Source organism: Dermacentor albipictus, unplaced genomic scaffold (assembly GCF_038994185.2).
Source record: "Dermacentor albipictus isolate Rhodes 1998 colony unplaced genomic scaffold, USDA_Dalb.pri_finalv2 scaffold_409, whole genome shotgun sequence".
NCBI classification, from domain to species: Eukaryota; Metazoa; Arthropoda; class Arachnida; order Ixodida; family Ixodidae; genus Dermacentor; species Dermacentor albipictus.
The window spans coordinates 10,683-26,406 of NW_027225963.1; the positions used below are offsets into that span (position 1 = coordinate 10,683).

The 15,724-nt window shown below is 45.3% G+C and overlaps 1 protein-coding gene across 1 annotated transcript; it reads right to left on the reverse strand.

The window, feature by feature from the left end:
- Positions 1–383: 383 nt before the first annotated feature.
- On the reverse strand, positions 384–2,973 carry LOC139046665 (piggyBac transposable element-derived protein 3-like). Its single transcript, XM_070530572.1, has 2 exons — positions 2,349–2,973; positions 384–2,286 (listed from the first exon to the last, which is right to left on the reverse strand). The coding sequence occupies exons 1-2, from the start codon at positions 2,529–2,531 to the stop codon at positions 652–654; spliced, it is 1,818 nt and encodes a 605-aa protein (XP_070386673.1). The 5' UTR covers positions 2,532–2,973; the 3' UTR covers positions 384–651.
- Between the last annotated feature and the right edge of the window lie 12,751 nt (positions 2,974–15,724).

Below are 15,724 nucleotides of genomic sequence, written 5' to 3' on the forward strand. Positions count from 1 at the left end.
TACCAAAAGTGTCGTATTCATGCTTAAAACGCGTTTTAGCACAAATTCATGTGCGGGTTCTAAAAAGAGCAGCATTGGCATGCTTTTCACGTCGTTTGGTAGAAATCCACACGCGCGTTCTGCCAAAAGCGTCATTTGCATGCATATCGTGTGGTTTTGCAGAAAACTGCAATCTCGTCTACCAAAAGTGTCGTATTCATGCTTAAAACGCGTTTTGGCACAAATCCATGTGCGGGTGCTAAAAAGAGCAGCATTGGCATGCTTTTCACGTCGTTTGGTAGAAATCCACACGCGCGTTCTGCCAAAAGCGTCATTTGCATGCATATCGTGTGGTTTTGCAGAAAACTGCAATCTCGTCTACCAAAAGTGTCGTATTCATGCTTAACCCTTTGCGACACGCATTAGGATATAGTCATCAGAAAATTTTGAAACTGCCTGTGTGCACTCTTGATGAACAATATTTCAGTAAAAAACCATAAACAAGCCGGTACCTTAGGTACTTAATAAATTAGGTCGCGTCCTCATATGTACACACTGTGACTCAATACAACTAAGTCAGCAAAAGTCAACCGAAGGCTTTATTGCATGAAAATATTGCAGGTAGAGCGATAAAAAATTCCTCTTTGGTCATCAGCTGATCAGCCTTCTTGCTTACTTGGTGTGATATTCATAAAAACAGTCATTAGTGGCGGACAGGCACAAGAACACTTCGCCCTTCCTGCACCGAACTCGTGATTTGGAATTGCATCCAGGCTTCCGGCAACGCTGTGGGAATCGTGCATCCACGTGCTGAGGCCAGTGCGCTTTACCATCCAAACGAACAGTGTTTGTAAGGAGGGGTCCACTATTATGAGGTGCTTTTGATACCCTCTGTAAGCTTTCCGCACTTGGTCGCCCTCGCTTCTTCTCCAAAGGTTTCTCGGAAACAAGCAGGCTCATGGCAGTATCGGTTTGAAACTGTAGCATGTCCATCGTGTTCTTTCGGACAAGGCCTTCAGCAGAAGCATCTCTTAAATACTGCAACCATGAGTTTGCAAGCGCAAATGAGGTGAGGTGTGAAATTACCCTTACAGGCCATTTTTTTGTCTTTGCTCTGATGTGATAGAGCGACATGATAAAATCCAACTTATCAACCCCACCCATGTGGCGATTATACTCTAGTATAGCCTGTGAGCATTCTACCTCGATGCGCTCCTTTTTCGAGGAGCTCCACCTGCTCACAGCCCTAGCTTCACCAGTGGAAACCTGTGTTGAGGCCACCGTGACCAGATTGTTGTCCTTCCATCGCACAAGGGCAACGTCTCCTTCCTCTGTCACCTTGACATCGGTGCTCCCACGCTCCTCCTTTCGCATTTCTTTTTCGCCCTTCAGCTTACAACCCAGCAGCCTGTTGCACCTGATCGTACCCGTGGCAAGGATTCCAATACCTTTTAGCTCCCTCAGAAGCAGCACGGACGTGAAGTAATTGTCAAAGAACAATTTCAGGTTGCGGTGCTGTGGGAATGACTCCACAAGTCTCATTACCACACAGCCCCCTAGACCAAGGTAGGAGAACTCCCGGTCTACTCCTGTGCCTTTGCCCTGATAGAGTTCAAAATCATGCGCCACACCATCGGTGCTGCATCGCACAAAGATCTTCACACCAACAGGGTTTGGCTTACTTTTCACCACCTGTTTTGCTGGGACCCTTCCTGTAAATGCCACCATCTGCTCATCAATGCAGTTATGTTCAAGCTCTTCAAGCTGAAGGCACCGGGACCTAATGACATCGAGGAGCGGCCTCACCTTCCAGAACTTGTCCACACTGGATGCATCCCTTGGCTCATTCTGGTCAGTTATGTGCAATGCGCTTCGCAATTTAAAAAATCTGTTTACCGCCATTGCATCTGCAATTGCAGAAATTCGGGTACCGCTTTGCCAATACATGCGGACACGTGGGAATTTCAGGACACCCACGTAAATGAGAATTCCAAAAAACACTTTCATCTCTTGCACGGAGCACGAAAGTTCGTTTCCTGTGTTCTGCAAGGCATAAATATTTGTGTACTTCGTGAAGTCCTCGAACACTTCATCGGTGAAATACTTCATGAAATACTTTAGCGGTTCTTCTGGCGTTGATCCGCCAAGCGGGTGGTAGGTGCAGCGCGTGTCCACTGGATCGAAAGGTTTGGAGAGCCACTTGACATGATTCACTTTTTTCGCAGGCATCTCATCACTGTCACTGAGATCACCCTCGTCGTCTGCAGGATGCATTTTAGGGTCATGCTCCTCATTCGATGCAGTTACCTGCAAACGTAAAGGCAAAATGATGCAACTGCTAACAAGAAATTTCGCTATTTGCCACTTACCGCTTGAGCTGCCTGTACATCGGCGACTTCATCGTCAGAAAGATCGGCGTCTGACACATCTCCATTCATGATGGCGTCAAAAAGCTGGTCTACTGACGAGTTCGGAGTCTTGCGTCTTGTTCTCGCATGAGTCTGGATGCCTATAAAAGGAAAAAAAGGCTCAGTAAAGCAGAAAAGCGACATTCGCCGCAGTTACAGCAGGATGAACCGGCGGCCGCCTAAACGGTGCATTTGTGACACGTTGTGTACAAATAGACACGCCATCGTAAACATGACCACCGTTTCCTAACCAGTAGTACAATAAAAAATAATTCCGTATTATTCTTATCTATAGCACTTAGTTATCAGGTCCACAGCTTTAGTTCCAGCTTAATCAACGTTTTAAATAGGCAGAAAAGATAAAGCCAAGAGCACCTACTTGACGCGCCGTAGAACGTCGAGGCGTCCATCTTGTTTTCTTGTTTTGGTAATGCATTTGGCGCGGCAATCACGAGATGGCAGCACCGTCCGGTAGAGCGGTAAATTCGAATGCGGCTCCAATGGCCCAAGTGTTGATGACGACGATAGAAGCTCGCAAAAAAGCTCGTGAAAATCGCGTGTACAATTGTACACGCCGTGTCGCAAAGGGTTAAAACGCTTTTTGGCACAAATTCATGTGCGGGTTCTAAAAAGAGCAGCATTGGCATGCTTTTCACGTCGTTTGGTAGAAATCCACACGCGCGTTCTGCCAAAAGCGTCATTTGCATGCAAATCGTGTGGTTTTGCAGAAAACTGCAATCTCGTCTACCAAAAGTGTCGTATTCATGCTTAAAACGCGTTTTGGCACAAATTCATGTGCGGGTTCTAAAAAGAGCAGCATTGGCATGCTTTTCACGTCGTTTGGTAGAAATCCACACGCGCGTTCTGCCAAAAGCGTCATTTGCATGCATATCGTGTGGTTTTGCAGAAAACTGCAATCTCGTCTACCAAAAGTGTCGTATTCTTGCTTAAAACGCGTTTTGGCACAAATCCATGTGCGGGTGCTAAAAAGAGCAGCATTGGCATTCTTTTCACGTCGTTTGGTAGAAATCCACACGCGCGTTCTGCCAAAAGCGTCATTTGCATGCATATCGTGCGGTTTTGCAGAAAACTGCATCCTCGTCTACCAAAAGTGTCGTATTCATGCTTAAAACGCGTTTTGGCACAAATCCATGTGCGGGTGCTAAAAAGAGCAGCATTGGCATGCTTTTCACGTCGTTTGGTAGAAATCCACACGCGCGTTCTGCCAAAAGCGTCATTTGCATGCATATCGTGTGGTTTTGCAGAAAACTGCAATCTCGTCTACCAAAAGTGTCGTATTCATGCTTAAAACGCGTTTTGGCACAAATTCATGTGCGGGTTCTAAAAAGAGCAGCATTGGCATGCTTTTCACGTCGTTTGGTAGAAATCCACACGCGCGTTCTGCCAAAAGCGTCATTTGCATGCAAATCGTGTGGTTTTGCAGAAAACTGCAATCTCGTCTACCAAAAGTGTCGTATTCATGCTTAAAACGCGTTTTGGCACAAATCCATGTGCGGGTTCTAAAAAGAGCAGCATTGGCATGCTTTTCACGTCATTTGGTAGAAATCCACACGCGCGTTCTGCCAAAAGCGTCATTTGCATGCATATCGTGTGGTTTTGCAGAAAACTGCATCCTCGTCTACCAAAAGTGTCGTATTCATGCTTAAAACGCGTTTTGGCACAAATTCATGTGCGGGTTCTAAAAAGAGCAGCATTGGCATGCTTTTCACGTCGTTTGGTAGAAATCCACACGCGCGTTCTGCCAAAAGCGTCATTTGCATGCATATCGTGTGGTTTTGCAGAAAACTGCATCCTCGTCTACCAAAAGTGTCGTATTCATGCTTAAAACGCGTTTTGGCACAAATCCATGTGCGGGTTCTAAAAAGAGCAGCATTGGCATGCTTTTCACGTCGTTTGGTAGAAATCCACACGCGCGTTCTGCCAAAAGCGTCATTTGCATGCATATCGTGTGGTTTTGCAGAAAACTGCATCCTCGTCTACCAAAAGTGTCATATTCATGCTTAAAACGCGTTTTGGCACAAATCCATGTGCGGGTTCTAAAAAGAGCAGCATTGGCATGCTTTTCACGTCGTTTGGTAGAAATCCACACGCGCGTTCTGCCAAAAGCGTCATTTGCATGCATATCGTGTGGTTTTGCAGAAAACTGCAATCTCGTCTACCAAAAGTGTCGTATTCTTGCTTAAAACGCGTTTTGGCACAAATCCATGTGCGGGTGCTAAAAAGAGCAGCATTGGCATGCTTTTCACGTCGTTTGGTAGAAATCCACACGCGCGTTCTGCCAAAAGCGTCATTTGCATGCATATCGTGTGGTTTTGCAGAAAACTGCATCCTCGTCTACCAAAAGTGTCGTATTCATGCTTAAAACGCGTTTTGGCACAAATCCATGTGCGGGTTCTAAAAAGAGCAGCATTGGCATGCTTTTCACGTCGTTTGGTAGAAATCCACACGCGCGTTCTGCCAAAAGCGTTATTTGCATGCATATCGTGTGGTTTTGCAGAAAACTGCATCCTCGTCTACCAAAAGTGTCGTATTCATGCTTAAAACGCGTTTTGGCACAAATCCATGTGCGAGTGCTAAAAAGAGCAGCATTGGCATGCTTTTCACGTCGTTTGGTAGTAATGCACACGCGCGTTCTGCCAAAAGCGTCATTTGCATGCATATCGTGTGGTTTTGAAGAAAACTGCATCCTCGTCTACCAAAAGTGTCGTATTCATGCTTAAAACGCGTTTTGGCACAAATCCATGTGCGGGTGCTAAAAAGAGCAGCATCGGCATGCTTTTCACGTCGTTTGGTAGAAATCCACACGCGCGTTCTGCCAAAAGCGTCATTTGCATGCATATCGTGTGGTTTTGCAGAAAACTGCAATCTCGTCTACCAAAAGTGTCGTATTCATGCTTAAAACGCGTTTTGGCACAAATTCATGTGCGGGTTCTAAAAAGAGCAGCATTGGCATGCTTTTCACGTCGTTTGGTAGAAATCCACACGCGCGTTCTGCCAAAAGCGTCATTTGCATGCATATCGTGTGGTTTTGCAGAAAACTGCAATCTCGTCTACCAAAAGTGTCGTATTCATGCTTAAAACGCGTTTTGGCACAAATCCATGTGCGGGTTCTAAAAAGAGCAGCATTGGCATGCTTTTCACGTCGTTTGGTAGAAATCCACACGCGCGTTCTGCCAAAAGCGTCATTTGCATGCATATCGTGTGGTTTTGCAGAAAACTGCAATCTCGTCTACCAAAAGTGTCGTATTCTTGCTTAAAACGCGTTTTGGCACAAATCCATGTGCGGGTGCTAAAAAGAGCAGCATTGGCATGCTTTTCACGTCGTTTGGTAGAAATCCACACGCGCGTTCTGCCAAAAGCGTCATTTGCATGCATATCGTGTGGTTTTGCAGAAAACTGCATCCTCGTCTACCAAAAGTGTCGTATTCATGCTTAAAACGCGTTTTGGCACAAATCCATGTGCGGGTGCTAAAAAGAGCAGCATTGGCATGCTTTTCACGTCGTTTGGTAGAAATCCACACGCGCGTTCTGCCAAAAGCGTCATTTGCATGCATATCGTGTGGTTTTGCAGAAAACTGCAATCTCGTCTACCAAAAGTGTCGTATTCATGCTTAAAACGCGTTATGGCACAAATTCATGTGCGGGTTCTAAAAAGAGCAGCATTGGCATGCTTTTCACGTCGTTTGGTAGAAATCCACACGCGCGTTCTGCCAAAAGCGTCATTTGCATGCATATCGTGTGGTTTTGCAGAAAACTGCAATCTCGTCTACCAAAAGTGTCGTATTCATGCTTAAAACGCGTTTTGGCACAAATCCATGTGCGGGTTCTAAAAAGAGCAGCATTGGCATGCTTTTCACGTCGTTTGGTAGAAATCCACACGCGCGTTCTGCCAAAAGCGTCATTTGCATGCATATCGTGTGGTTTTGCAGAAAACTGCATCCTCGTCTACCAAAAGTGTCGTATTCAAGCTTAAAACGCGTTTTGGCACAAATCCATGTGCGGGTGCTAAAAAGAGCAGCATTGGCATGCTTTTCACGTCGTTTGGTAGAAATCCACACGCGCGTTCTGCCAAAAGCGTCATTTGCATGCATATCGTGTGGATTTGCAGAAAACTGCATCCTCGTCTACCAAAAGTGTCATATTCATGCTTAAAACGCGTTTTGCACAAATCCATGTGCGGGTTCTAAAAAGAGCAGCATTGGCATGCTTTTCACGTCGTTTGGTAGAAATCCACACGCGCGTTCTGCAAAAGCGTCATTTGCATGCATATTGTGTGGTTTTGCAGAAAACTGCATCCTCGTCTACCAAAAGTGTCGTATTCATGCTTAAAACGCGTTTTGGCACAAATCCATGTGCGGGTTCTAAAAAGAGCAGCATTGGCATGCTTTTCACGTCGTTTGGTAGAAATCCACACGGGCGTTCTGCCAAAAGCGTCATTTGCATGCATATCGTGTGGTTTTGCAGAAAACTGCATCCTCGTCTACCAAAAGTGTCATATTCATGCTTAAAACGCGTTTTGGCACAAATCCATGTGCGGGTTCTAAAAAGAGCAGCATTGGCATGCTTTTCACGTCGTTTGGTAGAAATCCACACGCGCGTTCTGCCAAAAGCGTCATTTGCATGCATATCGTGTGGTTTTGCAGAAAACTGCATCCTCGTCTACCAAAAGTGTCGTATTCATGCTTAAAACGCGTTTTGGCACAAATCCATGTGCGGGTTCTAAAAGAGCAGCATTGGCATGCTTTTCACGTCGTTTGGTAGAAATCCACACGCGCGTTCTGCCAAAAGCGTCATTTGCATGCATATCGTGTGGTTTTGCAGAAAACTGCATCCTCGTCTACCAAAAGTGTCGTATTCATGCTTAAAACGCGTTTTGGCACAAATACATGTGCGGGTTCTAAAAAGAGCAGCATTGGCATGCTTTTCACGTCGTTTGGTAGAAATCCACACGCGCGTTCTGCCAAAAGCGTCATTTGCATGCATATCGTGTGGTTTTGCAGAAAACTGCATCCTCGTCTACCAAAAGTGTCATATTCATGCTTAAAACGCGTTTTGGCACAAATCCATGTGCGGGTTCTAAAAAGAGCAGCATTGGCATGCTTTTCACGTCGTTTGGTAGAAATCCACACGCGCGTTCTGCCAAAAGCGTCATTTGCATGCATATCGTGTGGTTTTGCAGAAAACTGCAATCTCGTCTACCAAAAGTGTCGTATTCATGCTTAAAACGCGTTTTGGCACAAATCCATGTGCGGGTGCTAAAAAGAGCAGCATTGGCATGCTTTTCACGTCGTTTGGTAGAAATCCACACGCGCGTTCTGCCAAAAGCGTCATTTGCATGCATATCGTGTGGTTTTGCTGAAAACTGCATCCTCGTCTACCAAAAGTGTCGTATTCATGCTTAAAACGCGTTTTGGCACAAATCCATGTGCGGGTGCTAAAAAGAGCAGCATTGGCATGCTTTTCACGTCGTTTGGTAGAAATCCACACGCGCGTTCTACCAAAAGCGTCATTTGCATGCAAATCGTGTGGTTTTGCAGAAAACTGCAATCTCGTCTACCAAAAGTGTCGTATTCATGCTTAAAACGCGTTTTGGCGCAAATCCATGTGCGGGTGCTAAAAAGAGCAGCATTGGCATGCTTTTCACGTCGTTTGGTAGAAATCCACACGCGCGTTCTGCCAAAAGCGTCATTTGCATGCATATCGTGTGGTTTTGCAGAAAACTGCAATCTCGTCTACCAAAAGTGTCGTATTCATGCTTAAAACGCGTTTTGGCACAAATCCATGTGCGGGTGCTAAAAAGAGCAGCATTGGCATGCTTTTCACGTCGTTTGGTAGAAATCCACACGCGCGTTCTGCCAAAAGCGTCATTTGCATGCATATCGTGTGGTTTTGCAGAAAACTGCATCCTCGTCTACCAAAAAGTGTCGTATTCATGCTTAAAACGCGTTTTGGCACAAATCCATGTGCGGGTGCTAAAAAGAGCAGCATTGGCATGCTTTTCACGTCGTTTGGTAGAAATCCACACGCGCGTTCTGCCAAAAGCGTCATTTGCATGCATATCGTGTGGTTTTGCAGAAAACTGCAATCTCGTCTACCAAAAGTGTCGTATTCATGCTTAAAACGCGTTATGGCACAAATTCATGTGCGGGTTCTAAAAAGAGCAGCATTGGCATGCTTTTCACGTCGTTTGGTAGAAATCCACACGCGCGTTCTGCCAAAAGCGTCATTTGCATGCATATCGTGTGGTTTTGCAGAAAACTGCAATCTCGTCTACCAAAAGTGTCGTATTCATGCTTAAAACGCGTTTTGGCACAAATCCATGTGCGGGTTCTAAAAAGAGCAGCATTGGCATGCTTTTCAGTCGTTTGGTAGAAATCCACACGCGCGTTCTGCCAAAAGCGTCATTTGCATGCATATCGTGTGGTTTTGCAGAAAACTGCATCCTCGTCTACCAAAAGTGTCGTATTCAAGCTTAAAACGCGTTTTGGCACAAATCCATGTGCGGGTGCTAAAAAGAGCAGCATTGGCATGCTTTTCACGTCGTTTGGTAGAAATCCACACGCGCGTTCTGCCAAAAGCGTCATTTGCATGCATATCGTGTGGATTTGCAGAAAACTGCATCCTCGTCTACCAAAAGTGTCATATTCATGCTTAAAACGCGTTTTGGCACAAATCCATGTGCGGGTTCTAAAAAGAGCAGCATTGGCATGCTTTTCACGTCGTTTGGTAGAAATCCACACGCGCGTTCTGCCAAAAGCGTCATTTGCATGCATATCGTGTGGTTTTGCAGAAAACTGCATCCTCGTCTACCAAAAGTGTCATATTCATGCTTAAAACGCGTTTTGGCACAAATCCATGTGCGGGTTCTAAAAAGAGCAGCATTGGCATGCTTTTCACGTCGTTTGGTAGAAATCCACACGCGCGTTCTGCCAAAAGCGTCATTTGCATGCATATCGTGTGGTTTTGCAGAAAACTGCAATCTCGTCTACCAAAAGTGTCGTATTCATGCTTAAAACGCGTTTTGGCACAAATCCATGTGCGGGTTCTAAAAAGAGCAGCATTGGCATGCTTTTCACGTCATTTGGTAGAAATCCACACGCGCGTTCTGCCAAAAGCGTCATTTGCATGCATATCGTGTGGTTTTGCAGAAAACTGCATCCTCGTCTACCAAAAGTGTCGTATTCATGCTTAAAACGCGTTTTGGCACAAATCCATGTGCGGGTTCTAAAAAGAGCAGCATTGGCATGCTTTTCACGTCGTTTGGTAGAAATCCACACGCGCGTTCTGCCAAAAGCGTCATTTGCATGCATATCGTGTGGTTTTGCAGAAAACTGCATCCTCGTCTACCAAAAGTGTCGTATTCATGCTTAAAACGCGTTTTGGCACAAATCCATGTGCGGGTTCTAAAAAGAGCAGCATTGGCATGCTTTTCACGTCGTTTGGTAGAAATCCACACGCGCGTTCTGCCAAAGCGTCATTTGCATGCATATCGTGTGGTTTTGCAGAAAACTGCAATCTCGTCTTCCAAACGTGTCGTATTCATGCTAAAAACGCGTTTTGGCACAAATCCATGTGCGGGTGCTAAAAAGAGCAGCATTGGCATGCTTTTCACGTCGTTTGGTAGAAATCCACATGCGCGTTCTGCCAAAAGCGTCATTTGCATGCATATCGTGTGGTTTTGCAGAAAACTGCATCCTCGTCTACCAAAAGTGTCGTATTCATGCTTAAAACGCGTTTTGGCACAAATCCATGTGCGGGTGCTAAACAGAGCAGCATTGGCATGCTTTTCACGTCGTTTGGTAGAAATCCACACGCGCGTTCTGCCAAAAGCGTCATTTGCATGCAAATCGTGTGGTTTTGCAGAAAACTGCAATCTCGTCTACCAAAAGTGTCGTATTCATGCTTAAAACGCGTTTTGGCACAAATCCATGTGCGGGTTCTAAAAAGAGCAGCATTGGCATGCTTTTCACGTCGTTTGGTAGAAATCCACACGCGCGTTCTGCCAAAAGCGTCATTTGCATGCAAATCGTGTGGTTTTGCAGAAAACTGCATCCTCGTCTACAAAAAGTGTCGTATTCATGCTTAAAACGCGTTTTGGCACAAATCCATGTGCGGGTTCTAAAAAGAGCAGCATTGGCATGCTTTTCACGTCGTTTGGTAGAAATCCACACGCGCGTTCTGCCAAAAGCGTCATTTGCATGCATATCGTGTGGTTTTGCAGAAAACTGCATCCTCGTCTACCAAAAGTGTCGTATTCATGCTTAAAACGCGTTTTGGCACAAATCCGTGTGCGGGTTCTAAAAAGAGCAGCATTGGCATGCTTTTCACGTCGTTTGGTAGAAATCCACACGCGCGTTCTGCCAAAAGCGTCATTTGCATGCATATCGTGTGGTTTTGCAGAAAACTGCATCCTCGTCTACCAAAAGTGTCATATTCATGCTTAAAACGCGTTTTGGCACAAATCCATGTGCGGGTTCTAAAAAGAGCAGCATTGGCATGCTTTTCACGTCGTTTGGTAGAAATCCACACGCGCGTTCTGCCAAAAGCGTCATTTGCATGCATATCGTGTGGTTTTGCAGAAAACTGCAATCTCGTCTACCAAAAGTGTCGTATTCATGCTTATAACGCGTTTTGGCACAAATCCATGTGCGGGTGCTAAAAAGAGCAGCATTGGCATGCTTTTCACGTCGTTTGGTAGAAATCCACACGCGCGTTCTGCCAAAAGCGTCATTTGCATGCATGTCGTGTGGTTTTGCAGAAAACTGCATCCTCGTCTACCAAAAGTCTCGTATTCATGCTTAAAACGCGTTTTGGCACAAATCCATGTGCGGGTGCTAAAAAGAGCAGCATTGGCATGCTTTTCACGTCGTTTGGTAGAAATCCACACGCGCGTTCTGCCAAAAGCGTCATTTGCATGCAAATCGTGTGGTTTTGCAGAAAACTGCAATCTCGTCTACCAAAAGTGTCGTATTCATGCTTAAAACGCGTTTTGGCACAAATCCATGTGCGGGTTCTAAAAAGAGCAGCATTGGCATGCTTTTCACGTCGTTTGGTAGAAATCCACACGCGCGTTCTGCCAAAAGCGTTCATTTGCATGCAAATCGTGTGGTTTTGCAGAAAACTGCATCCTCGTCTACCAAAAGTGTCGTATTCATGCTTAAAACGCGTTTTGGCACAAATCCATGTGCGGGTTCTAAAAAGAGCAGCATTGGCATGCTTTTCACGTCGTTTGGTAGAAATCCACACGCGCGTTCTGCCAAAAGCGTCATTTGCATGCATATCGTGTGGTTTTGCAGAAAACTGCAATCTCGTCTACCAAAAGTGTCGTATTCATGCTTAAAACGCGTTTTGGCACAAATCCATGTGCGGGTGCTAAAAAGAGCAGCATTGGCATGCTTTTCACGTCGTTTGGTAGAAATCCACACGCGCGTTCTGCCAAAAGCGTCATTTGCATGCATATCGTGTGGTTTTGCAGAAAACTGCATCCTCGTCTACCAAAAGTGTCGTATTCATGCTTAAAACGCGTTTTGGCACAAATCCATCTGCGGGTGCTAAAAAGAGCAGCATTGGCATGCTTTTCACGTCGCTTGGTAGAAATCCACACGCGCGTTCTGCCAAAAGCGTCATTTGCATGCAAATCGTGTGGTTTTGCAGAAAACTGCATCCTCGTCTACCAAAAGTGTCGTATTCATGCTTAAAACGTGTTTTGGCACAAATCCATGTGCGGGTTCTAAAAAGAGCAGCATTGGCATGCTTTTCACGTCGTTTGGTAGAAATCCACACGCGCGTTCTGCCAAAAGCGTCATTTGCATGCATATCGTGTGGTTTTGCAGAAAACTGCATCCTCGTCTACCAAAAGTGTCGTATTCATGCTTAAAACGCGTTTTGGCACAAATCCATGTGCGGGTTCTAAAAAGAGCAGCATTGGCATGCTTTTCACGTCGTTTGGTAGAAATCCACACGCGCGTTCTGCCAAAAGCGTCATTTGCATGCATATCGTGTGGTTTTGCAGAAAACTGCATCCTCGTCTACCAAAAGTGTCATATTCATGCTTAAAACGCGTTTTGGCACAAATCCATGTGCGGGTTCTAAAAGAGCAGCATTGGCATGCTTTTCACGTCGTTTGGTAGAAATCCACACGCGCGTTCTGCCAAAATCGTCATTTGCATGCATATCGTGTGGTTTTGCAGAAAACTGCAATCTGGTCTACCAAAAGTGTCGTATTCATGCTTAAAACGCGTTTTGGCACAAATCCATGTGCGGGTGCTAAAAAGAGCAGCATTGGCATGCTTTTCACGTCGGTTGGTAGAAATCCACACGCGCGTTCTGCCAAAAGCGTCATTTGCATGCATATCGTGTGGTTTTGCAGAAAACTGCATCCTCGTCTACCAAAAGTGTCGTATTCATGCTTAAAACGCGTTTTGGCACAAATCCTTGTGCGGGTGCTAAAAAGAGCAGCATTGGCATGCTTTTCACGTCGTTTGGTAGAAATCCACACGCGCGTTCTGCCAAAAGCGTCATTTGCATGCAAATCGTGTGGTTTTGCAGAAAACTGCAATCTCGTCTACCAAAAGTGTCGTATTCATGCTTAAAACGCGTTTTGGCACAAATCCATGTGCGGGTTCTAAAAAGAGCAGCATTGGCATGCTTTTCACGTCGTTTGGTAGAAATCCACACGCGCGTTCTGCCAAAAGCGTCATTTGCATGCATATCGTGTGGTTTTGCAGAAAACTGCATCCTCGTCTACCAAAAGTGTCGTATTCATGCTTAAAACGCGTTTTGGCACAAATCCATGTGCGGGTGCTAAAAAGAGCAGCATTGGCATGCTTTTCACGTCGTTTGGTAGAAATCCACACGCGCGTTCTGCCAAAAGCGTCATTTGCATGCAAATCGTGTGGTTTTGCAGAAAACTGCAATCTCGTCTACCAAAAGTGTCGTATTCATGCTTAAAACGCGTTTTGGCACAAATTCATGTGCGGGTTCTAAAAAGAGCAGCATTGGCATGCTTTTCACGTTGTTTGGTAGAAATCCACACGCGCGTTCTGCCAAAAGCGTCATTTGCATGCATATCGTGTGGTTTTGCAGAAAACTGCAATCTCGTCTACCAAAAGTGTCGTATTCATGCTTAAAACGCGTTTTGGCACAAATCCATGTGCGGGTTCTAAAAAGAGCAGCATTGGCATGCTTTTCACGTCGTTTGGTAGAAATCCACACGCGCGTTCTGCCAAAAGCGTCATTTGCATGCATATCGTGTGGTTTTGCAGAAAACTGCATCCTCGTCTACCAAAAGTGTCGTATTCATGCTTAAAACGCGTTTTGGCACAAATCCATGTGCGGGTGCTAAAAAGAGCAGCATTGGCATGCTTTTCACGTCGTTTGGTAGAAATCCACACGCGCGTTCTGCCAAAAGCGTCATTTGCATGCATATCGTGTGGATTTGCAGAAAACTGCATCCTCGTCTACCAAAAGTGTCATATTCATGCTTAAAACGCGTTTTGGCACAAATCCATGTGCGGGTTCTAAAAAGAGCAGCATTGGCATGCTTTTCACGTCGTTTGGTAGAAATCCACACGCGCGTTCTGCCAAAAGCGTCATTTGCATGCATATCGTGTGGTTTTGCAGAAAACTGCATCCTCGTCTACCAAAAGTGTCGTATTCATGCTTAAAACGCGTTTTGGCACAAATCCATGTGCGGGTTCTAAAAAGAGCAGCATTGGCATGCTTTTCACGTCGTTTGGTAGAAATCCACACGGGCGTTCTGCCAAAAGCGTCATTTGCATGCATATCGTGTGGTTTTGCAGAAAACTGCATCCTCGTCTACCAAAAGTGTCATATTCATGCTTAAAACGCGTTTTGGCACAAATCCATGTGCGGGTTCTAAAAAGAGCAGCATTGGCATGCTTTTCACGTCGTTTGGTAGAAATCCACACGCGCGTTCTGCCAAAAGCGTCATTTGCATGCAAATCGTGTGGTTTTGCAGAAAACTGCAATCTCGTCTACCAAAAGTGTCGTATTCATGCTTAAAACGCGTTTTGGCACAAATCCATGTGCGGGTTCTAAAAAAAGCAGCATTGGCATGCTTTTCACGTCGTTTGGTAGAAATCCACACGCGCGTTCTGCCAAAAGCGTCATTTGCATGCAAATCGTGTGGTTTTGCAGAAAACTGCATCCTCGTCTACAAAAAGTGTCGTATTCATGCTTAAAACGCGTTTTGGCACAAATCCATGTGCGGGTTCTAAAAAGAGCAGCATTGGCATGCTTTTCACGTCGTTTGGTAGAAATCCACACGCGCGTTCTGCCAAAAGCGTCATTTGCATGCATATCGTGTGGTTTTGCAGAAAACTGCATCCTCGTCTACCAAAAGTGTCGTATTCATGCTTAAAACGCGTTTTGGCAGAAATCCATGTGCGGGTTCTAAAAAGAGCAGCATTGGCATGCTTTTCACGTCGTTTGGTAGAAATCCACACGCGCGTTCTGCCAAAAGCGTCATTTGCATGCATATCGTGTGGTTTTGCAGAAAACTGCATCCTCGTCTACCAAAAGTGTCATATTCATGCTTAAAACGCGTTTTGGCACAAATCCATGTGCGGGTTCTAAAAAGAGCAGCATTGGCATGCTTTTCACGTCGTTTGGTAGAAATCCACACGCGCGTTCTGCCAAAAGCGTCATTTGCATGCATATCGTGTGGTTTTGCAGAAAACTGCAATCTCGTCTACCAAAAGTGTCGTATTCATGCTTAAAACGCGTTTTGGCACAAATCCATGTGCGGGTGCTAAAAAGAGCAGCATTGGCATGCTTTTCACGTCGTTTGGTAGAAATCCACACGCGCGTTCTGCCAAAAGCGTCATTTGCATGCATATCGTGTGGTTTTGCAGAAAACTGCAATCTCGTCTACCAAAAGTGTCGTATTCATGCTTAAAACGCGTTTTGGCACAAATCCATGTGCGGGTTCTAAAAAGAGCAGCATTGGCATGCTTTTCACGTCATTTGGTAGAAATCCACACGCGCGTTCTGCCAAAAGCGTCATTTGCATGCATATCGTGTGGTTTTGCAGAAAACTGCATCCTCGTCTACCAAAAGTGTCGTATTCATGCTTAAAACGCGTTTTGGCACAAATCCATGTGCGGGTTCTAAAAAGAGCAGCATTGGCATGCTTTTCACGTCGTTTGGTAGAAATCCACACGCGCGTTCTGCCAAAAGCGTCATTTGCATGCATATCGTGTGGTTTTGCAGAAAACTGCATCCTCGTCTACCAAAAGTGTCGTATTCATGCTTAAAACGCGTTTTGGCACAAATCCATGTGCGGGTTTTAAAAA

Excerpts from the sequence above, each read along its gene's own strand:
- LOC139046665 (XM_070530572.1), bottom strand. The coding sequence starts at position 2,531 with ATGTCGCTTTTCTGCTTTACTGAGCCTTTTTTTCCTTTTATAGGCATC. Across the intron at positions 2,287-2,348 it reads ATGTACAGGCAGCTCAAGCG|GTAACTGCATCGAATGAGGA; the intron begins GTAAGTGGCAAA and ends TTACGTTTGCAG.